General features: G+C 39.7%; 1 protein-coding gene and 1 pseudogene across 1 annotated transcript; both read right to left on the minus strand.

Moving 5' to 3' along the window:
- Positions 1-1,666: 1,666 nt before the first annotated feature.
- On the minus strand, positions 1,667-19,353 carry LOC103404083 (heat shock 70 kDa protein 1-like; annotated as a pseudogene).
- A 2,905-nt stretch (positions 19,354-22,258) lies between these two features.
- LOC139193078 (uncharacterized) lies at positions 22,259-22,843 on the minus strand. The gene has a single exon (XM_070816038.1). It carries the CDS (start codon positions 22,841-22,843, stop codon positions 22,259-22,261), a length of 585 nt encoding a protein of 194 aa, XP_070672139.1.
- Between the last annotated feature and the right edge of the window lie 765 nt (positions 22,844-23,608).

Genomic DNA, 23,608 nt, shown 5'->3' on the forward strand with positions numbered 1-23,608 from the left:
CTTCCTTCCCATCTTATTTGAACGCTCACGTTTAAGTCACGTCAAAATCTTATATTAATTTTTTTTTTTTTGAAAAAAGAAGGACAAAATAGATAATGTGAGAGGATGGAATGGAAAGAGGAGAGGAGAGAATCTTGGTCCGTTATGCATATAGGTGAGATGGATGGTGGCGTCTGTGTAGGTGGATTGTTTAATGGCACTTTGGTGTTGGAAGATTGATGGGCATGGATGCTGTCATCTGGGGAGATTGGAAAAAATTCAAAATAGTGCTATTCATATACTATTTTTTATCCCTCACACATTTTTGATAATTGTGCGTTTATTGATTTTCTTCAATTTATTCGATTCGACAATTAAAAATTAAGAGATGTGCGTTAAAGGTAATAATAGATGTGTGAATAGCAAGACCCAAATTCAAAAGTGGGAGCACGTGGCGTTGAAATGGAAGAGAAAGGAAAGGTAAATTCACAAAATTTCACGGATTTGGATTCTTGCCGGATCCTCTCCCTGGGGATCCTAAGGATCAACGAACACGGACCATTGATAAAAAATCGTGCGGTCCCAATTAAATGCTTTTTATATTTTTAAAAGTAAAGCAGCATCGTTTTGCATGAAAAATATAAAAAAGAAAAAAATTGTGACAGCACGATTTTTGATTAACGGTCTGTGTTTGTTGATCCCTAGGATCCCCAAGGAGGGGATTCGGCGAGCATCCAAATCCAAATTTCACATCACAAAGATTGCATAACAGAGACAGCCAAAAACCTTCCGGTGATTAGAAGATGGTGGACGGTTGTACAATATCTCAAAAGGTGATTTAGTGGATAGTAGTAGTGATGGTAGGCGATTAATGAGTTAGACAGCAGTTAAAACACATTTGAAAACTCCATTTTGTTGTGGAGTGTGTTGGTACCACACATATTGGGCCTCAGACTTTGATACATTGGGCCTCATTACACAACCTATATGATTATGTAAAAGGAGGAGCCCCTTATTCTATAAAAGGGAACTCCTCCCCCCCTCACAAGGGAGAGTCTGGGAACCCAACAGAGGGCAATACCCTCACAAACACAACAACACTCGCTTTCTCTGGGGGACTCCCCCTCACCCTTGTAATTCATATATACAGTCAGAGAAATACAATCAGGGTGGACGTAGACTAAACCTTGGGGTGAACCACAATACATCTTGTGTTATTTACATTTCTTGCATATTCACGGTCGGATTTACGTTGTTCCAAGACCTCCAATTTTGTGCATCAACATTTGGCGCCGTTTGTGGGAAACGACACGAAAAGCTATGTCGGTTCTCTCTCAATTTTTCATCTCACCACCGTGAAAACTTTACAACCTCTACCGTGAATCTGCAAAAACCGAAGAGCCAAACACCTGCACAGTCACTGCAAGACCCATGTCTCCCGCTCCAACTCCCAGTCACGGCTGCTGTGATGGAAACACAATCATATCATCTCTTTCTCTTACTCCATGCTTATGTAGTGCATGTGGTATCTCATTGCAAAACGACTACCAGGAAGAACAGACAATGATGTCAAAAACTATTGGAACACCAAGCTGAAAAAGAAGCTTTCCAAGATGGGAATTGACCATGTTACCCACAAACCCTACTTTCAGATCCTCTCCAACTACGGAAACATCAGTAGACATAGTTAGTAGATATGGCTCATTTCACGGACGCTGCTCTTGTCCATTTTGGCATCCCTCAAACACTTCTCGATTGGTTCCATACACTTCCTGAAAAATCCACGTTCAACTCCTCGAATCTAGCACGGGTGATGGTGGAGTAGAAATCAATACCCTTATAAAGGGAGTCGATTTCGATGGTGGTCTGCGCGGTGGAAGAGAGGGTTCTCTTTGCCCTTTCATAGGATGTCATCAACCTCCTGAGTGCTCTGGGGTTGCCACTGATATCCTTCTTGTTCTTCCTCTTGAACTCCTGAACGAAGTGGTTTTCCATTCTGTTATCAAAATCTTCTCCTCCCAACTGGGTGTCATTGGTTGTGGCCTTAACCTCAAAGATACCCTTCTCAATGGTGAGAAGAGACACATCTAAGGTACCACCTCTAAGATCGAAGATCAAGACATTCTTCTCACCAACGTTGGTGGCCTTCTTGTCAAGGCCATAAGCAATGGCGGCAGCAGTGGGCTCATTGATGATATGGAGGACATTGATTTCGGCAATAACTCCAGCATCCTTGGTTGCTTGACGCTGGGAGTTGTTAAAGTAGGCAGGAACTGTGACAACAGCGTTCTTGATGGTGCTGCCAAGGTAGGCCTCGGTGATCTCATGCATCTTGATAAGGACCATGGAGGAGATTTCCTCAGCGGCGAAGAGCTTATCTTCTTCCTTGTAAAAGACTCCAATCATGCGCTTGTCACCGGGCCCGGAGGTAACCTTGAATGGCCACAACTTCATGTCGCTCTGGACAGAGGCATCGGTAACTCTACGACCAATCAACCGCTTAGCATCGAAGACGGTGTTAATAGGGTTCATGGCGACTTGATTCTTGATGGCATCTCCGATCAACCGCTCGGTATCAGTAAAAGCGACGTACGACGGGGTGGTTCTGTTACCCTGGTCGTTGGCAATGATCTCAACACGGTCGTGTTGCCAGACACCGATGCATGATGTGAATCAAGATGATCATCCCAATGCGCTGTTTCACCTGCGGCAAGGTTATCGGAAACAAATGGGATACGTATCTCGACCTGAAGCTTTATCAAAAACTACAATTCAAAAGAAAGATAAGATCATTTTCTTTATTATTTTATTACTTTATCATTATTGTGATAAGATACCTTTGCTTTACAGTATGCATATGAGAGACCATATCATTTCTTTCATGGCTGTCATCACGTCCCACTGCTTGTGCAATAGCAACAGCTTGACGAGACCACACTATTATTAAATAGTTTATTATTTAATCATTCATGAACTAATTTATTATTTAATAGTTTATTATTATTTTGTGTTGGTGGGCGCTTTATAGTATGCATATTCTTTGAAGAGACCACATCATTTCTATCACTTATATTTTAGTGCATAGTTAGCAATATATTATTTGCTTTCATGATCTGTGTGCATATAGTGTGGCACCTCACAATATATATATATATATATATATATATATGATCTGATAGTGCGGCACCTCACAATATCTGCTTTTCCACTACTGTTGTGTGCTAATTATGTCGGGTCACGACGCATACACATCATTACTACTATCATTATTTTATTGTTATACAAATTGCATTACTACCTAAACGAACGGGGTGACATGTTATAATAATATGTTTTACATTATTATTAATGATTTATCACATGACTATTTTCCATAACATGTGACAAGTCTGACCAAATTACACCTTTTATTATTTGAATGTTAGGGTGACATAATTTTGGTGGTTCATGGCACAGACTTTGTTGATCAACATTGTTGCTAATTAAAGAAGCATACCGATACTATTGATTAGCCTATAGATCATTGAGCCATATACTTATGGTGACAAAGATTTAGTCCGAACGATGATCTCTTGTCTGACCGGACACCCACTTGCTCGAACATTCGCTTATTGGGACATTTATGTGCCTGGACCCAACTCGATGACCCTATAGATAGCCCCAACTCGATGAACCTACGTATGGCCCCGACTCAAAGACCCAACTTGCGGACCCGATCCGTGGATCCGACACATAGACCTAATATGCGAACCCGACAAGCAGACCCGAGTCATGTCGAGAATCAACTCATACTGAGTGCATGTCGACATAAAGTAGATACTTGCAATGAGGAATACCACGAGCCGAGCGCCTCACAGCGAGCAAAGCCTCTAGCCGAGCCGCCTCACAACGAGCATCGCCTCCAGCCGAGCAAACGCCTCGCAGCGAGCATAGCCTCTAGCCGAGCAGCCTCGCAACGAGCATCGCCTCCAGCCGAGCAGTCTTGTAACGTGTGATACCTCTAGCCGAGTATTGCTTTATGTTGAGCATTGCCTTGGGTTGAGTACCGGTTCAAGACATCTAGCCACTTCAGCCCGTACATGGATTGGATTTGAAATCTCCAGCCAAAAAACTCTCTTGACTGAAGACTTGGGGGACTACTGTTGGTACCACACATATTGGGCCTCAGACTTTGATACATTGGGCCTCATTACCCAGCCCATATAATTATGTAAAAGGAGAAGCCCCTTATTCTATAAAAGGGAACTCCTCCCCCCCTCACAAGGGAGAGTCTGGGAACCCAACAGAGGGCAATACCCTCACAAACACAATAACACTCTCTTTCTCTGGAGGACTCCCCCTTACCCTTGTAATTCATACATACAGTCAGAGAAATACAATCAGGGTGGACGTAGCCCAAACCTTGGGGTGAACCACGATACATCTTGTGTAATTTACATTTCTTGTAGATTCACGGTCGGATTTACGTTGTTCCAAGACCTCCGGTTTTGTACATCAACAGAGTGTAAACGAATGTTCGTTGATGTTCAATGCCATCAGTTTGAAAAAATTCACTCATGGACATAAATTCAGAGCCGTTGTCGACTAGTATAGCTTTGATGTTGGCATGGAATTGAGAGTGAGCAAAAGCAAGATTTTAAAATATGTTGAGTTTCAAACTTATGTTGCATTAAATATAGTCATGAGCATTTAGTATAATCATCGATGATGGTAAAAAAAATGAGACCCCTAAATGAGTAGGAACTTTTGTGTAGACCCCAAATATCATAATGCAACAATCAAATGGAGCATGAGTTGATATAGAGCTCAAAGGAAATGAAAATCTAGTTTGTTTGGCCATATGACAAACACAACAATCATTATATTTTTTTTTAGTCATCACAACAATCATTATTAAAAGAAATAGGGTAAATTATATAAAAGTACCTCAACTATTGGGTCAATCACAGTTTCATACCTCATCTTTAAAAAAATGTCAATGTCATACCTTATCTTACGAATTTGTTACAATTTCATACTTTCCATCAGTTTGTCTGTCAATTCTTCTGTTAAATAGTGACATGGCTTAAAAAAAATTAAAAAATTAAAAAATTAATTAAATATTAAAAACTAAAAAAATAAAATCATTTAATAATTTTTTTTTTTGCATGGGGAACCCACCCCTAATAAAAACCCTCACCCACTCGTATCCTTCCTCCCCCACTTCTCTCTCTCGTCGTGCCCAGAACTACCATCCCTCCCCTCTATCTCCCCTTTCCTCCCGTATTCTCTCTCCCTTTCTCCCTTTCACGCTGCAATAGCAGCCTCGTTGGTCCCGACCTTGACCTTGGATCCCTTCCACCTAATCTCCACCGTCCACTTGTCCTCTTTTTCTTTGTCATGTGGACGAGCCCCGCCTGCACCCTCCCTCATTAGTTCCCAGCCTTTTAGCCTCCGCACCACAAGCCTCACCTCGTACTTCTTCGTCGTCAGAGGCGGCCATGGTCTCCACCTCATCATCTTTACCACCATTCTTTTGAATCAGTCCCTACCCACCGACCCACCAAAGCCAGAAAAGAAAATTTGAGGAAAGCAACCCTTAATCTGAATAAAAAAATTTCTCTGGGGGCTGTTTGGTTCTCGGGAAAATAAATGTTTTTGATGGGTTCTTGGGTTTGCAGTGAAGGATCTTTTGATAAAATTTGGGATTTGATTTGTTTGAGTAAATTAAAAATTGGGGACTGAAATGGGGAAGAATGGTGAGGGTGATGAGTTTGGGGGAGACAGGTGGGGAAGAAGGTTGAGGGTGATGAGTTTGGGGGGATGGGTTGGGGGAAGACAGGAGCAGGGAAGAAAGGTGAGGGGATAAGGGGTGGGTCCCCCATGCAAAAAAAATATTAAATTACTGAATGATTTTATTTTTTTAGTTTTTAATATTTAATTAATTTTTTAATTTTTTAATTTTTTAATATTTTTATTTTTTAAGCCATGTCACTATTTAACGAAAGAATTGACAGACAAACTGATGGAAGATATGAAATTGTAACAAATTCGTAAGATGATGTATGACATTGTGACTGGCCCAATAGTTAAGGTAGTTTTATGTAATTTACCCAAATAAATATTATGTGAAGATAAAAATGGAGATGGAAATTTAAGGCAAGAAGGTGATGGGTGTCTTATTCGCATATGCCACAAATTTGAGGGTCGAGAAACTTGGTTGGAAGCAGACGGGCGTTGTAAAGGAGACATGTAATAGAGACCATCATGCTGTGTCCTGAAGCCAATCATCTTCTTTGTAGCCAAGTCCTATAAAGCACAGAAAGTGAGGAACAAAACAGCACAACAATTTAGAGAATTAGTGACCTTGCTGGCAAACATGAGATTTAAACGAAAAGAAGGAACACAATAGACGTTCTCTAAAGTGATATTGAAATTGAACGGTATTGTGCCAGTGGAAGTGATGACAGTCGTAGAGCCAGTAGGTAAATTAAAGATGGGCATTGGTGTGGAATTTGTTTCAATGAAAAGTTTGGAATCAAAGGTGATGTGGTCAATAGCTCCGCTATCGGAAATTGGTGTGAAAATTACTTGACACACAAATTAAACCCTATTGATGACAATTGTAGCAAAGATGTAAATAGGGATCGTTTTAAACCGGGGATTAACTAGGGCTGCTAATCTACTCAAATTAAACTCTAAAACACTAAACTAGACTTAAAAACACAAGAATAGACTCTATAGACTCTAAACTGACCTAAGACACTCAAATATGCAAAACTTAGTGAAATTGACTCAATTCTAAACCTAACAAGTGATTTGGACGAAATTAAAACTTACTTTGACTCAAAAGATTAAAAGAAAACAGATTGTAACTTAACTAACTCAGAAAACACTTAAAAGACTCAAAACAGCACAATACTAACAATTAGACTCAAAACAGATTCTAGAGATGAAATTGGACAAATTTAAGACTAAACTAAGACCCAAACAATGTTTATGGACTAAACCTAACCTATATTGACTCAAAACACTCTAAAAAACCTAATTAGGACAGATTCTGACCTAATAACATAAAACAGAAAAGGGAGTTTGATTTCTGACGAAATTGAATTAAAACTAAACAAATTGCAAATCAAAGTAAACTAAAACGAAATTGAGATGAATTCAAGGGTGAAAAGCTAGTTAGAGGATCCTTCTCCACACATGAACATATGCAACATAAATCAATTTCCAGTATTGTTTCTTTAAACCATGAACGACAATGCCCCAAATTAATCGTGAATGCACAAATTAACTATCAGATTTCCCTAAATTCATTGAATTGGATGAATGCATGCAACAGCCCAAATTATTCTTCTCAAGTTCCCTATATGAACAACATGATAGAGATACATTCAAAGATCATTAAATTCCATGGAAATCATAAGCATTGACAAGGCAATTATAACTATGAACTGCATGATACTTTTGCCAAGAATCTACTTAACACGATTGTGACTAACATGAAGGAAGATTTTGTGAAAACTTGTTCATTTAAGCAACATCTATAAGCATGCAATTAACAATTAAAGGCGGAATCATGCTTGCATGCACTTAAAAACAAAACATAAACCAAGAAATTCAAAGCCTAGTAGATTGGTGAACCAAAACTCAACTCAAAACAAAGTGAGTTGAGAAATTTATACCTTTGTAGATTCCTCTTTGCATAAGCAAAGGCTAATCACCCAAAGAGAGGGCCTTCATTCCTTGCATCTAAAATCTATGGATTTGGATGGATGAAAAGGTTTCTCCAAGTTCCCAAAATTGAGAACCTCTAAGTATCTTCACCAAGGTTAGATTGGAGAAGAAATGAGTGACCTTGGAGTAGTTAGTATGGCTAGATACACCCTCCAAGGGGCCGGCCTTTTTAGAGAGAAATGGAGAGACATGTTCTCTCCAATTTTCTCCAAAACAAACCCTAAATGAATTTTTGGCTATAAAGTCATATTTATACCTTAATTCATTGGAGTGGCAAACTTGTAAATAAGTCCAAAACCCACTCCAAAACCAAATGGCCGGCCATGGGATATTATTGGCCTAATTGGGCCTTTGTGAATCATTATTCATTAAGTTGTCATACAACTTAAGTCAATGGACTTGACGTTCAAAGCCCATTGGGCCTTGAGGTCCAAAACTATCCCGAGGTCTTTAACGAACTTTATTCGTTTGATTAATTAACATATTAATTAATCCTTGCCATAAATAATTAAACCATTTAATTATTCTTACTCATCTCCATTGTTTCTTCAATCTCCACCTTACACGGTGTACGATCCATTAGGTTCCTTTTAGCGAGGCAGTGGGCGATTAAAACCATTTTACATCGATTGTGAATTGAAACTTACTTTCAATTCTCCCTTTAGTGTTTACACACGTTTAGGGCTTCCACAAACCATGAGTGACACCTAGCAGAATATCATGGTTACCCAAGCTAATCAGAAAAGGTGGAGAACCTATTAAATTTAGGATTACAAATGCAATACGGTCTTTCTCTAATACAATACTCTTGACCACATTGTTTGGTTTGATAGTTTATTTATTCATGTCTACTATCCAATGTGATTCGTGTGCTTATATGATTACCTTGAATGTGATTTGGAACGCTTTCCTAAATCTCATTCATACTCTGGCCAGAGGTTCTAAATCATATCATAGAGTATTCTCCCTCAAACGGTTTGAAGGTTAGAGATCCCTTGTTGCACATTCACTTGTCTCCATGACTAAGTGGCTTAACCCCAATGATGCCGTGGACACCCCGATGGGGTGACTTTGACATAATCAAAGATCAAGGACTTAACCATAAGACAACTGTGATGCCTCAGGTTAAGGGACTACTTTGCATTATCCCAACCATGAGTTCTCATGTGACATGAATATGAGAACTCTTCGTTGATCGTGTTCAGTGAACTCATTCTCTATTGAGCACCTACGTACTTGTCTTGATGTCACACACACCAATGACTCGAGACTAGTCACTTTCCCTGAGAGAAGACACAGGACGTACTGATCTTAACGGACTGTCAATGCCCAATTGGCAATCCTATGATCAGGAACGTTTAGGATGTGTCTACGAAAGAATGGTCTCATGAATCTAACTTCTTTAGATCGTATTCTTCCAATCACATATTCCTTGGACTTATCGTTTAAGCATATAACATTTATATGAGACGGCTCAAACAATAATCTTTGCCCTTTATATTTAAATTAGATTAGTTTAACATGTGAAATGTCCGTAAAGTATCATCACATGATTGGTTTTACTCCACTACTTGTAATTATAAGTTCCTAACGATTAGGTGAAAGTCCCTTATAATTTAGCACCAGATTCAAGCATGCAAACTAAGTAAGCCTCCTTAATCAACACACAAGAATAAGTTATCAATCAAATAGATAAGTAAATCGCATTTATATTTTACGAAACAATAACTGAAAGGAATCAATTCATATTAACATATGTCCATGGCTTCAAATTCACCACTAACTAATAAGAATTTAGTTCCACATGTTCATATCAATTGAAAACCAAATTGAAATAGACATCGAAACTGAAACGAAGGAAGAAAGAACTCTTAAAACTCCCAAGGATGCAGATGGCTTGCGCACAAGGCCCTCATTCATCAATGGAATGCATGACAAGGCTCTCCTTCTTCTCCAAAAGGTGCGGTAGAGATGTATATGGATGTAGGATGGTGTTTTGTGATGTAGAATGGTGATTAGGGTTGCGGCAAGGTGTTTCTGAATGGTGTGAAGGGTGGTGACGAATTTAGGCTTTAAAAACACATAGATATATGATCGGATCATATTTATATATATTTTTACTTCAAATTCACTCGTCTTTTCTTAGTTAGTTCCTTATAATTTTGAGCTATTTACGTTATTTTTGTGTTTATAGGATTTGTTATGCAAAGAAAATAAAAATGGCACAAACTTGTTATTTACTCACTAAATTTTGTCAGGTTGGAATCAGAGTTTGCACTGGGGTTAACTTAAAGATGTTTCAGGTGGAATGGTGAGTAACGCACAAAGAAAAGAAGTAGCAAGGCTGCCAAAAAGAAGAATAAAATAAAAGAGGAAAAGCAGCACTTGGCTGCCTGGGTGGAACAAAAGAAAACAAAAGAATAAATGAAAGCTGCTGAGTGCAGCGTGGTAGGTGGGCAGCGTGGAAGAGAGATAAGCAGAAGAAAAGTCAGAAAAGGGAGGATAGCAAAGCAGCGGAAAAAGGGCAGTGTGAAACGTGGAAGTGGGCTGTCTTGGAGCACAGGATAAGAAGAGAGAAGGTGCAGAAATAAAAGGGAGGAAATATAAGGGAGAAAGCGAGGTCAGAGAGACAGAAGCGGGAAGGAGAAAGGGGCTGCCCTTTAGGCAGCTCGCAGAGACGCAGGAAGGAGAGAAGGTCAGCAGGGACGCAAGGCAGTGTGACGCGGGGGGAAGCTGCCATTTGGCAGCGTGAACTGAAGAGAAGGACTGACAGCAGCGGGCAGGTGGAAGGGCATCATGAGCTGGATAAGACACGGGAAAGCTGCAGGAAAGGAGAGGGCGCAAGCGAGGCGCAGTTCACACGGGCACGAACGCAACAGATCACCTTCTTTCGGTTTAATCTTTCCAAACTTCTATTTTATTTCTGTTTTAATAATGTGTAACTAATTTTATTTTGGCTAGAGGTTAATTCAAAGCCATGAATATATTTGTAATATGAATTGATTACCTTCGGTTGTGATTTCATAAGTTGTGAATTCAATTTACTTATCCGTTCGTATAAAAAAAAAAAAAAAATGGCGCCGTTGCCGGGGATTAGCAACTTTGCTAATCCTTTTATTTTTGTTTTTGTTTATGTTTATATTGGTGTTTGTGTATTTTTCTTTTGATATTTGATTTATTTTTCTTTCTTTGATTTTAGGTTCAAATGGAGCCGAGGGAAATTTAAAGGAAAGATGCGTCCGGCTAAAGACGTTAAATCAAGCGCTTCTTGGGAGGCAACCCAAGCATTCAACGAAGGGAGACTTTGGAATCACTAACCCAATCAGCTTTGCATTCTTCCACCCTTATCTTTACTGCTTTCATTTTGTTTTGTTTAGTTAGTTGTGTTATTTGGTTGATTTCTGTGAGTTTGTGTTATTTAGTTTAAGTGTGGGGGAAGGTTAACCAAAGTCTCTTTACATTAATTTACATATATATATAAAAAAAAAAAGATAAAATTTAAAATTAATGAAAAAAAAAAAAATTTTAAAAAAAAAAATATAAAAAAAAAAAAAAAAAAAAAAGTACAAATATTTTACAATGATGTAAACTAATAGTATTCATTGGTCGGGTGGTGCTTCAGTAGTAGGCGGGGCTTCAGCAGTCGGCGGGGCCACATAAGGAGGAGGCGGCAGAGGTTGATTAGTTGGAGCTTCACTACGCGGTGCCGCCCCAGAAGACGAAGGAAGATGCGGTTGGAACAAACCCACAAACCTCCGATGATCAAGTAAAATTTGACCATCAGTGTCCTGCATCTGGTCAATCTTCCTCTTCATGCTGGTGGCATAGCTGTGTGCGAGCTTGTGCAATTGTTTATTTTCATGCTTGAGTCCTTTAATCTCCTCTTTGAGACTCTGTATTTCAGCCACCAACGATTCAACGTGACGGGTTCGGGCATATAGGCGTTGGGCCATGTTGGACACCGAACCAGCACACTGCACGCTAAGAGCCAGAGACTCCTTAACCGCCAATTCATCAGACCGTCTAGCGAGCAGTCTGTTATCTCTGGGAGTGACAAGGTTCCGGGCCACCACCGCAGCGGTCATGTCATTTTTCATCACCGAATCCCCAACGGTAAGAGGATCGGTAGGGGATATGAAAGATGGGCGCCATATGTTGTCTGGTGAAGGCGGAGCTGCCTCTTCACCAATGTTCAAGTCAAAACGACGATCGGACGGGCCAGACATTTTCTGAAGGTGGTGAAGAAAGAAGAGAGTCGGACAGATCAAGATTAAACAAGTGCAAGAAGGGACTGTTTACAGGAGGAAGCTCAAGTGTGTTGTGGAACAAAATTAACACCTCTATAAAAAGAAGAAATCAAAGAGGCGCTCCTCAGAAATCGATGAAGCGTCCTCTCGCAAATCGAAGAGTCGGGGCTCCGTTCTCAAACGCCTGATTCTTTTCTCAAAAGAGGAGTTTCCTTTCTCAAAAGCCGGATTCTTTTCTCAAAAGAGGCGTTTCATTTCTTAAAGGCTGGGCTTGCTCAGAAACCACGAGCCGAACCCTGGATTTCAAAAGATCAATTTGTCCAGACGTGTCGTCACTTGTCACACGCAAATTGCTTTGTGGAAATCTCGGGCAGTTTGTCGAAGCACCAATTCAGAAATCGAAGAGGGAAATTCAACAGTCAAAGACACGCTAGCTTTCTCAAAAGCTGGGCTTCAACCCACGGGCAAATCTTCTTTTCCAGATTTATCCGCACGTGTCACATGCTACCTCTACAATCGACGATGCTCAGAGCTCGAAGCGCCGATTCCAGATATCAATGAGGAATCTGCTTTGCGGAAATTACGGGCAGCTTTGTCAGAAAGCGCGTAATTTGTACTATTCATCCATCCACCGGCTGCCGACAATGAGTGAGGGAATAGTTCCGGTTGTGAAGAAAAGTCCTATAAGTATTTACCTTCGCCTTCCACAGCAAAGGAAAACCCTCTCAGCACTTCTTCATCTCCGAGAATGCATTCCCAAAGAACCCTCTCGAGTCACACTGTATTCCTCATTCCCTGGGATACCCCTGCAAACAACCCATCCAGAGCAAAAGTATTTCATATCATAAAGGTTGAAAGCAAGAGTATCTCATATCATGCATTCTCCATGTCCTTTTCCTTGTCTTTGTTCTAACCTGCAGGACATGGAGAAATTGCTCTCGAGTACTCGTATTCCACTGCTGATGTACTTCCAAAGAAGCTGCCACATCTACCTGAAGAACAGATAAGGCAAGCGAAAATGATACCAGTAGCATGTGGAGACAACGTACAGAAGAAACAAGCAGAGAAGAATGCAGCTTGCACAATCATCCCAGCACAAGGAGTCCGAGCTGAGGAACTAGAGAAGCTGCCACATCTGCTTGGAGAACAAATAAGGAACTGCAACATCACCAAAGAGCAAAGCTTCGCCGTACAATATCATCAAATCATCACTTGCAAGTAAAAAGCTAAGTGTCACCCCGTTCAAGAGGAAAGCTGTGGAAAGTCAACAAGCACGACCAATGATTACTTATTAGTTTTATTCATTATCTTTTATCGTAATTTTCAATTTTTCGTTTGCAATTTTTTTTAATTAATTTTCTTGCGTTACTTAACTGATTTATTTCTTTTCTTTGCAGGAACTTTTGGTTCTTTCCACCCTTGAAGTTGATTTCAGAATTTTAGCTTGGAGGGTCATCGCTTGATTTTACTGCAAACTAGGGAAGTTTTCAGTCCAATTGCTTTATTTTGTTTCTTATTATTTATTTATTTTATTTTTATTTGCATTATAGTGTTTTCTGACATTGGGGACAATGTCCAGTTTAAGTGTGGGGGTAGACATCTCTAGAATTTCATTTGTTTCTGTGTTGTTGTTTTTTTTTTTTTGTTTTCTTTAAAAAAAAAAAATATATATATATATATAAAATAAAAAATAAAATAAAAAATAAAAAAATCGGAAAATTTAAAAATCCAAAAATATTGTCTTGTTTCCCTTATTGTTTTGAATTAGATTTTTGTTAGTTTCCCGACCCAATGATATAATTGGATCAAATTTGAACCATGATCATCAAGAACTTAGTTAACATGTGTTTTGTGAAATTCCTAATTCTCTTGTTAGTTTTGTATATGTTTGACCATCTTTGAAAAACCAAATGCACATAGCCTTGTTAATGTGAAACTAAAGTATGAATTAAAGCGTCATATGTGAATTTAGTGACCATATTCATCCTATGTGAGTTTTTGAGCCGATTGAAAGTGTGTGCATTTTTCATACACTCATATTCTTTCATGTGTGATGAACTTATGTGAGATACATCTCTAGAACTTGCGTAACGATCTTTCGAAATGTTTATCATTGATTGCATGAACTTGGAAATGATAGAGGCATTAGGTTTACCACTATGGCCCAAATAACCATGTTTCCCAAATAAAAATAATATCATTAGATTGCCAATTTGAGCCGTGTATGTTGAGCCTTTTATTTCTTACCACTAGATATGTCTACCTTTATACCTGAAATTTTTTTTTCCTTACCCTTTCCAAGCAAGCTAGTGAGCAATGTGAGATTGTCTTATGAGAAATGTTTGTGAAGTACTTTGAAGGTGTTTGGCAAAAGAATAAGTGTGGGGGTATTTCATGTTTGTATTTAAAAAAAAAAAAAAAAAAAAAAAAAAAAAAAAAAAAAAGAAAAGAAAAAAGAAAAAGAGAGATTGTATACAAAGAAAATAAAAAGTTTTTAAAGTTTCAGTTTAAGGGGGGTGGTTGGAGGTGCGAGAAGAATCGCGGGAAAGCTTGAGTTCTTATAAATCTAAACAAAAGAATTGCTTGCAATGTAGCTTGGAACTTGTGTTTTCCTATTCTTTCGTTTCAATAACCCTATCCCTAAGCCTCATTACATCCAATAAAAGTCCTCTTGATTTAAGTTTTGCAATTATGAATGTGGAGAAGTGATCTTTATGCAAGCTTATGGTAGAACTTTCACATTTGATTCTTTGAGCGAAACACATTAAAACTAAACACATGTGTGATTGAGTGCATATCCCGTGAGAAGGTTGCTAGTTTACATATGATGATTTTAAAAATATAAAAATTTTGAAATTGCATTAGCATGGCTATCTCACACACTACACTTCAAGGATGATTTAAAGATTACTGCTAATATTTGAATTAGGAAGATGAACTTGGATTAGTTCCTTGATGCTAGCTATGGTTCTTGATGATTTGTTTTCTTGAATGAAATTCTATGAGGGTCACATAGGGGGAAGCTAATGTCTTTCTTGTTACTTCTTGTTCTTGTTTTCTTTGTTTTGCTCGAGGACTAGCAAAAGTTAAGTGTGGGGGTATTTGATCGGATCATATTTATATATATTTTTACTTCAAATTCACTCGTCTTTTCTTAGTTAGTTCCTTATAATTTTGAGCTATTTACGTTATTTTTGTGTTTATAGGATTTGTTATGCAAAGAAAATAAAAATGGCACAAACTTGTTATTTACTCACTAAATTTTGTCAGGTTGGAATCAGAGTTTGCACTGGGGTTAACTTAAAGATGTTTCAGGTGGAATGGTGAGTAACGCACAAAGAAAAGAAGTAGCAAGGCTGCCAAAAAGAAGAATAAAATAAAAGAGGAAAAGCAGCACTTGGCTGCCTGGGTGGAACAAAAGAAAACAAAAGAATAAATGAAAGCTGCTGAGTGCAGCGTGGTAGGTGGGCAGCGTGGAAGAGAGATAAGCAGAAGAAAAGTCAGAAAAGGGAGGATAGCAAAGCAGCGGAAAAAGGGCAGTGTGAAACGTGGAAGTGGGCTGTCTTGGAGCACAGGATAAGAAGAGAGAAGGTGCAGAAATAAAAGGGAGGAAATATAAGGGAGAAAGCGAGGTCAGAGAGACAGAAGTGGGAAGGAGAAAGGGGCTGCCCTTTGGGCAGCTCGCAGAGACGCAGGAAGGAGAGAAGATCAGCAGGGACGCAAGGCAGTGTGACGCGGGGGGAAGCTGCCATTTGGCAGCGTGAACTGAAGAGAAGGACTGACAGCAGCGGGCAGGTGGAAGGGCAGCATGAGCTGGATAAGACACGGGAAAGCTGCAGGAAAGGAGAGGGCGCCAGCGAGGCGCAGTTCACACGGGCACGAACGCAACAGATCATCTTCTTTCGGTTTAATCTTTCCAAACTTCTATTTTATTTCTGTTTTAATAATGTGTAACTAATTTTATTTTGGCTAGAGGTTAATTCAAAGCCATGAATATATTTGTAATATGAATTGATTACCTTCGGTTGTGATTTCATAAGTTGTGAATTCAATTTACTTATCCGTTCGTATAAAAACTGATTTGTGTATGTTGGTTGAGAGTGCACGCTTAATTTACATGCATGAATTTGATGCTAGAATATAAGTGAATTTCACCTAATCGTTATGAACTTATATTCACAAGTAGTAAAGGTTGCTAGTCACAATCACGTTAAGTAAATTCTTGGCATAAGTTTCATGCAAATCATAGTAACGAGTGTCCCGTCAATGCTTATGTTTTTCATAAAACTTAATGATTCTTGCTTGTATCTCTATTATGCAACTCATGTAGGGAACTTGTAGGGAATGTTTTGGGTTGTCGTATGCAATCATCCAACCCAATAACTTGTGGAAAAACTGAGGGTTAATTAGTGCAATTCACGGTTAATTTGGGGCGTTGAGTATTCATAGCTTATCGAAAAGCAACTGGAAATCATTTTGTATGCAAGTATAACATGTGTGGAGAAGAACCCTCTAGCTAGTCCGTCATTTATCATTTTACCTTAATTTTATGTTTTTGTCAATTCTGTAATTTAATTAAGTTTAATTTACTTTTCATCAAAACCAAACACCATCCATTATTAAATTATATTATTTAGTTAGTTTTCTTTATTGTTAGTCTTTTAATTTAATTTCCGTCAATTTCAGTTCCTAGTGTTTAATTTAATTGTTTTCATTATTTTGAGTCATTTTAAGTGTGTTTCGAGTTATTAGAGTTTTTCGCCTAGTTTTGTGTCCTTGAGTCTTATTTAATATTTTTAAATTAATTCAGAATAGATTAGCAATCCCTCCTAATCCCCGGCCTAGAACGATACCCTACTTACAACTATACTACAATTGTCAAAAAGAGGGTTTAATTTGTGTGCTTATATATTTCGCATCAAATTTTTCGCAAACTAAGTAAGCCTCCTTAATCAACACACAAGAATAAGTTATCAATCAAATAGATAAGTAAATCGCATTTATATTTTACGAAACAATAACTGAAAGGAATCAATTCATATTAACATATGTCCATGGCTTCAAATTCACCACTAACTAATAAGAATTTAGTTCCACATGTTCATATCAATTGAAAACCAAATTGAAATAGACATCGAAACTGAAACGAAGGAAGAAAGAACTCTTAAAACTCCCAAGGATGCAGATGGCTTGCGCACAAGGCCCTCCTTCATCAATGGAATGCATGACAAGGCTCTCCTTCTTCTCCAAAAGGTGCGGCAGAGATGTATATGGATGTAGGATGGTGTTTTGTGATGTAGAATGGTGATTAGGGTTGCGGCAAGGTGTTTCTGAATGGTGTGAAGGGTGGTGACGAATTTAGGCTTTAAAAACACATAGATATAGGCACGGCAAAGCTAGGGTTTTCACAAAATTTGATGGGAAAAGGTTAGGGTTTTGGAGATAAAAGGCTTGGCCCATCCAAGGGAGAAAAGAATTAGGGTTTTATGCAGATTTTTAGGCTTCTAGAACACTAGGTGCGGCACAACCCTAGGGTGGATGGATTAGGGTTTAAACTTAGCAGAAAATAAAGGATTAGGGCCCTAGGATGCGGCATGGGCTTAGAACAAAGCTGAAAAAGGATTAGGAAACTTCCAATTCAAGAGTAGAAACTTTCAAGAATGGAAACCTCCAAGAATAGCAACTTCCAACTTTAGAAACTTTGGTTTCCAATTCTGAACTCTTTGTTCTTCATGTTCATTTCTTCATTTCTTGCCTCCTTTGATATTCAATTTCGTCCATCCATTTGACTCCAAGCATGTGATATCCATTTTATGCTCAAAACTGCTTCAAAAGGCTCTAAATTGCACTTTTTCACCAACTTTGTCATTTGGACCTACAAACACACAAAAATAGCTTAAAACACTATAATAACCACAAACTAACTATAAAAGTGCAAGAAAACAAGCTAACTAAGTTGCATAAATATGCTTCTATCAGAAATCGAAGGCTTTGTGGATACATAATTAATCGAAGCAACGGAAAAAGTGGACAAACCTGCAGCGTTTTCATATGCATGGTTATTACCAGAAATATGGTTATGATTTTATGCAAACTTCAATATGGAGAATAAGATGGAATCAATTGGAAGGGCCACTACAACATTGGCATGGTTTTTTTATGAAATAAAGAAGCCATGTTGAAATACAGTAAACCTGCTCAAGATTGGCTAACTAGAAAGGATGCTAAGTAAGCAATGGAGTGGATAACACTTGAAGCCTCAATTTAAAGTGTCACATTCTGTTAAACAACTTATCTGAGGCATTTAACTAGTCCATATTGCGTCATGCTTTCAATGGTATCAAGGAAAACTACTTGTGAGAGATGGCATGGCCATATAGTAGGTCCAAGAATCCAATGGATTTGAAGTCACACATCAAAGTGGGAGGCAAATTGTGGTAAATTTGCAGGATCGCACATGTTCTTGCAGAAGCTACGATTTAAGTGGCATTCGGTGCCCCCATGCTTGTGCTGCAATCATATTTTTGACAGAATAGCTTAGTGATTTTTTTAAGATTTATTTTGTGTAACTAATCTGAGATTAATTTTTTATGAGTGAAACTTGTGGTTAGGCCAATTTCGATTGGAAAAACATTTTGGAATTGGTTGGTCATGTTTCCTTTTTATTGTAATGAGTACTTTTCAAGTGCAAAGTTTTCATTGAACTAGTACATTTTTTTTTTAAAAGATACGATAGTTGATTTCATTTCATCATAAAATACATTACAAGAGTTTGTCCATCTCTAAGCATAGAGTTAAGTACAATCCTCTACAAGTATATCAGTTAAAATACTAGGTGGAGAACCAAACCATTCACAACTTTGTATTAGAGATAATCCGACTTTTGCAAGGCGGTGAGCAGCTATATTTGCGTTGCAACGAATGTAGGTGATATTTGCTTCAGTGATTGTGTTGAGCAGCACTTTGCAATCCTCTGCAACTTGTCCAATGATAGACGAATTGAGAGTAGGATCTCTCAGCGCCTGAACAATCTGAAGTGAGTCCGTTTCAATAATAAGGAATGATAACTCCTGTCAATCGCCTATTGCAAACCTGCCCTTACTGCCATAGCTTCCGAGATCAATGGGGAGGATACATCATCAAATCTTCTAGTAGTAGCAGCCACAAAACACCCGTTAAAGTCCATGATAATGGCACCGAAACCAGCAACAAGTCTTCCTGCATTCCAGGACCCATCAATATTCATCTTAAGTCGTCCTCGGGGTGGGACGATCCATTTGGGGATGTTCCTCAGTCTGCTCTCCTGCTCCCGGCTTGCGTTTGTGGTATTTGAAAACTCCAGCCACCATTGGATGGCTCGATTAGTGCATACCTCAGGTGGTTCCAGTTTTTCCTCCCAAAGTATCATGTTTCGTGCTCTCCATAATGCCCAACAAACCATCAGAAACGCAGTGAAACATGTCTTGGGTAGAAGATCCGCCACCTCATCGATCCATACTTTAAAGGAAGGGGGATGATTGTTCCTTAGAAGTGTACCAACCTATGAGCTCATCCACGCACATCTCGCATAATGGCAGTCCTTCATGAGATGGATGGTAGTTTCACCATGGGCTCCACACAAAACACATTCCACGTCCGTGGTGATTATGTCTCGCCACCAGATTTACCCTAGTAGGAACCAATTCATTTGCAAGTCTCCATACACAGATTTTTACTTTCGGTGGCACCTGAGCATTCCACACCTTCGCCTAGACTTTGGTTCCATCACCACTCAAGAACGATGCCCCTCTGTTCGTGGGTTGTAGCCAATTCCTTGCCACATGGTAAGCCGACCGAATCGTAAATCTTCCGTGTCTCTCATGGTGCCACAATAGGTAATCTGGTGGGTTTCGTATACTTAGTGGGATTGTCTGGATCAGGGTTACCTTTTCGGCGGAGAAGAGGCTTTCTAGCACATCAATCTTCCAACACTTTACCAAAGGATCAATCAATTCATCAACCATTTTCAGCGTGCATCCCACCTGTTTGGAAGAGTAAGGGCGGAATCGTGATGGGACGGGGATCCAAGGGTCCTCCAGATACGAATAGATTGTCCAGTTCCTACCTGTCATCTTTGACCCAAACTTATAACTTTTCGTGCAGTGCAAATACTTCTCCAGACATACGATGCTCCCGACTTCAAAGGGGCCTCCATAAAAGAGGTAGTTGGAAAATACTTAGCCTTTAGGACCGATGAAACCAGAGAGTATGGATTAGTGAGCAATTTCCACCCCTGTTTTGATAACATAGCCAAGTTGCATGCATATAAGAATCGAAACCCAAGTCCACCCTCTCTTTTTGGATTACACAGGCTTTCCCACGAACACCAATGCATTTTCTTTTCTCCTTCATCACCACTCCACCAATAAGATGCAACCATCTTGTTTAGCTAATCACAGAATAATTTTGGAAGAAGAAAACAGCTCATGGAATAGTTTGGGATTGCCTGAGCCACACCCTTCACCAATACCTCTTTCCCAGTGGCGCTTAGTAATTTCCCATTCCAACTCTTTAATCTCTTCCAAATGCGATCCTTAAGATAACTAAAACATACGCTTTTGTTCCTTCCCACAAAAGTTGGCTTACCCAGGTATTTTTCATGCCGCTCCATCCGATTCACCCCAAAGATCCCGGCCAGTTTAAGTTGCATAGACCGCTTCACATTTCTACTAAAACATGCTTCACTTTTCTCAAGGTTTACCTTTTGCCCTGAAGCATGTTCATAAACCTTTAGGATTTCCCGTACCTGCTTGTAGTCAGACTCTGTTGCTCGACAAAACAGCAGACTATCATCTGCAAATAACATATGATTAATTGATGGTGCTTACGGACAAATTGAGATGCCTGTTATTAAGCCCTGCTGTTCTCGCTGGGCAATCAAAGCTGACAGGCCCTCAACGCACATAATAAATAAATATGATGATAAAGGATCTCCCTGATGTAATCCACGTGATGGAAGAATATATCTCCGTGGGCAGCCATTAACCAATACAGAGTAAGAGACCGTGGTCACACATAGCATGATGAGTCTAATCCAACGCTGAGAGAACCCTATCTTAGTAAGGATTCGATGTAAGAACCCCCACTCAATCCGATCGTACGCCTTATTGATATCTAACTTTAGTGATGCAAAACCTTTCTTTCCTCGGCACCTTCTAAACAGATAATTTGCAATTTCTGATGCTAGAATGGTATTATTAGAGATATCACGACCTGGCACGAAAGCGCTTTGTGTTTGTGAGATGATCTTGGGGATAATAACCTTAAGGCGATTCGCAAATACCTTAGAAATGATTCTGAACAGGACATTGCAGAAACTGATGGGTCTAAACTGAGCTACCTCCTCCGGTTGTTTTGATTTGGGAATAAGGCTGACATACGTGAAATTAATTTGCTTTAACAATCTCCCTGAGGCCTAGAAATTTTTTATCGCATTTGTAATGTCCTCCCCAACAATGTTCCAAAATTTTTGGAAAAAGAAGGGATTATTCAGTCTGGGCCCGGGGCTTTAGATGGTTGCATATGAAAGATTGCCTCTCTAACTTCCTCACCCGTAATTACCTCTTCCAGCATACAATTCATCTCTGCCGTTACCCTTGAATCCACTGCCTCAATAACTTCGTCATCCTGATTGTTCCCAGTAGTTTGGAAGATGTCCTGAAAATAATGAATCACAGTGCTTTCAATCCCTGTATCATCATAGACCCAAGCGCCCCTTGCATTTTTCAACCGTTTTATTGAGTTCTTTGCCCTTCCTTTCCTAGCCCTTTGGTGGAAGAACTGTGTATTGCGGTCGCCAGCCTTAATCCACAAAGCCCAGGATCTTTGCCTCCAATACTTCTCCTCATGACCCAAGAGTTGATCAAGTCTCTGCATTAACCGGTGTCGTTCAGCCAATGCATCATCTGTAAGTGGTTGGGCAAGTATAAACCCCAACTTTTGACGCACTTTTTTAATCTCCTCCTGCCTCCCTTTGAAAACTGATTGCTGCCATTTCAGTAAAGCTACCCTAGTAGCTTTAATTTTGTTCACTATCTGAAACATTAACACACCGGTATCCGGTTTGTTCCAAGCATCATGGATAATGCCTTCACATTCCTCGTGATCAGCCCAAAAATTTTTGAACCGAAACATCTTGCTTCTGCGCCTAACACAGTTATGTGGTCCATCTAACTCAAGAAGAATAGGCACATGGTCTGATTTCCTAGGATCAAGATGAGTGACCTTTGCGTTGCTGAATAAATTGTTCCACCCATTTGTCGCCATCATCCTATCTAGCCGTTCTTTGATACCCCTGCCCTGGTAGTAATCCAGGTGTAAGGAGTTCCCAAGAAACCCAAATCGTGTAGGTGGCAATCGCATACTGCATTCTGAAATGCCATTATTTGATTCATTGGACGAACTGGTCCCCCTTCCTTCTCATGGATACCCAATAATTCATTGAAGTCCCCTCCAATCAGCCATGGAAGGGAGCAACTCGTAGCTAATTGCCGCATAATATCCCAGGATATTTGGCGCTCCTTAGTTGCCTGGTGTTCGTAAAAGCCGGTGAATCGCCAATGAACTGCATCGCCTATTGCTCCAATCTCAGAGTCAATAAATCTCTCTGAGGAAGAAATGATTCTCAAGTTGATATCTCCAGACCAAAATAGCCCAAGTCCTCTCGACTGTCCATTTGAACTAACTCCGAATACTCTTCTAAAGCCCAACTTTATCCTTAGGCCATTTAGAAACTCTGCCTTGCACTTGGTTTCACATAGGAAAACCAATTTGGGATCTTTTTGCTGGATAATATCCTGCAAAGCCTGAACTTTCCGAGGGTTCCCAAGCCCTCGGCAGTTCCAAACTAGTAAATTCATGGCTGTCGGCGAGGCTGAACATTGTCAACCTCCACCGATGATACAATTCTTGATTTACTGTTTCCACTGCCCAGCAACCTACATCTCTCAGCTTCCTCCATCTCTTTTGAAGGGCTAACCACCACCTCGCACCATTGTTCCTCATGTTGCTTGAAATCAGTATAGTTGGTCGTCGTGGGTCTCCCTCTTGATAACCTCCCCTGCGTCTAAAGCTTTTCTTTTTCAGGTTTGAAAGATGTAGGGGGCGCCCTCGATTAGGGTATCTTAATGTCTTTTACTTCTTAGTTGGTGGAGTAAGAAGCGGAAGAAGGAGCACCACATCATTTCTCATCCCTGCATTCGGATCACCCCCTAGCTGGGCCTTAACCCTAACCATTGGGCCTTGATTTGTTTCCCCATTAGCCGTTACTTCATCTCTAGAGTCCATTTTACTTTGCACACTCCTATTTGAGGCTTGAAGCATTTGGGTCGCCACCATCATGCTTTGGGCTTTCACATCTGAAATACTTGTTCCCGGGGGGAAACAATCTATCACAGTGAATTTTGTGGGCCTAGTTCGCCCCAAATCCTGGGCCTGTAGCATTCCATCTTCATTTTCAAAAGGCCAGGGGGGAATCCTTTTTGGGCCATACCAATTATTCTCCAGAGAAAGCCCATTTACAGCAATAGTAAAGGTTCCGTTTGTAAATTGGGTATCATAGCTGTCTGGGTGCCACGTATGCCCATAGTCCGGTCGTGTGTCCAATCGTGATGTAGGAATATGCC

This window comes from Malus domestica, chromosome 16, assembly GCF_042453785.1.
Source record: "Malus domestica chromosome 16, GDT2T_hap1".
Taxonomy (NCBI): domain Eukaryota; kingdom Viridiplantae; phylum Streptophyta; class Magnoliopsida; order Rosales; family Rosaceae; genus Malus; species Malus domestica.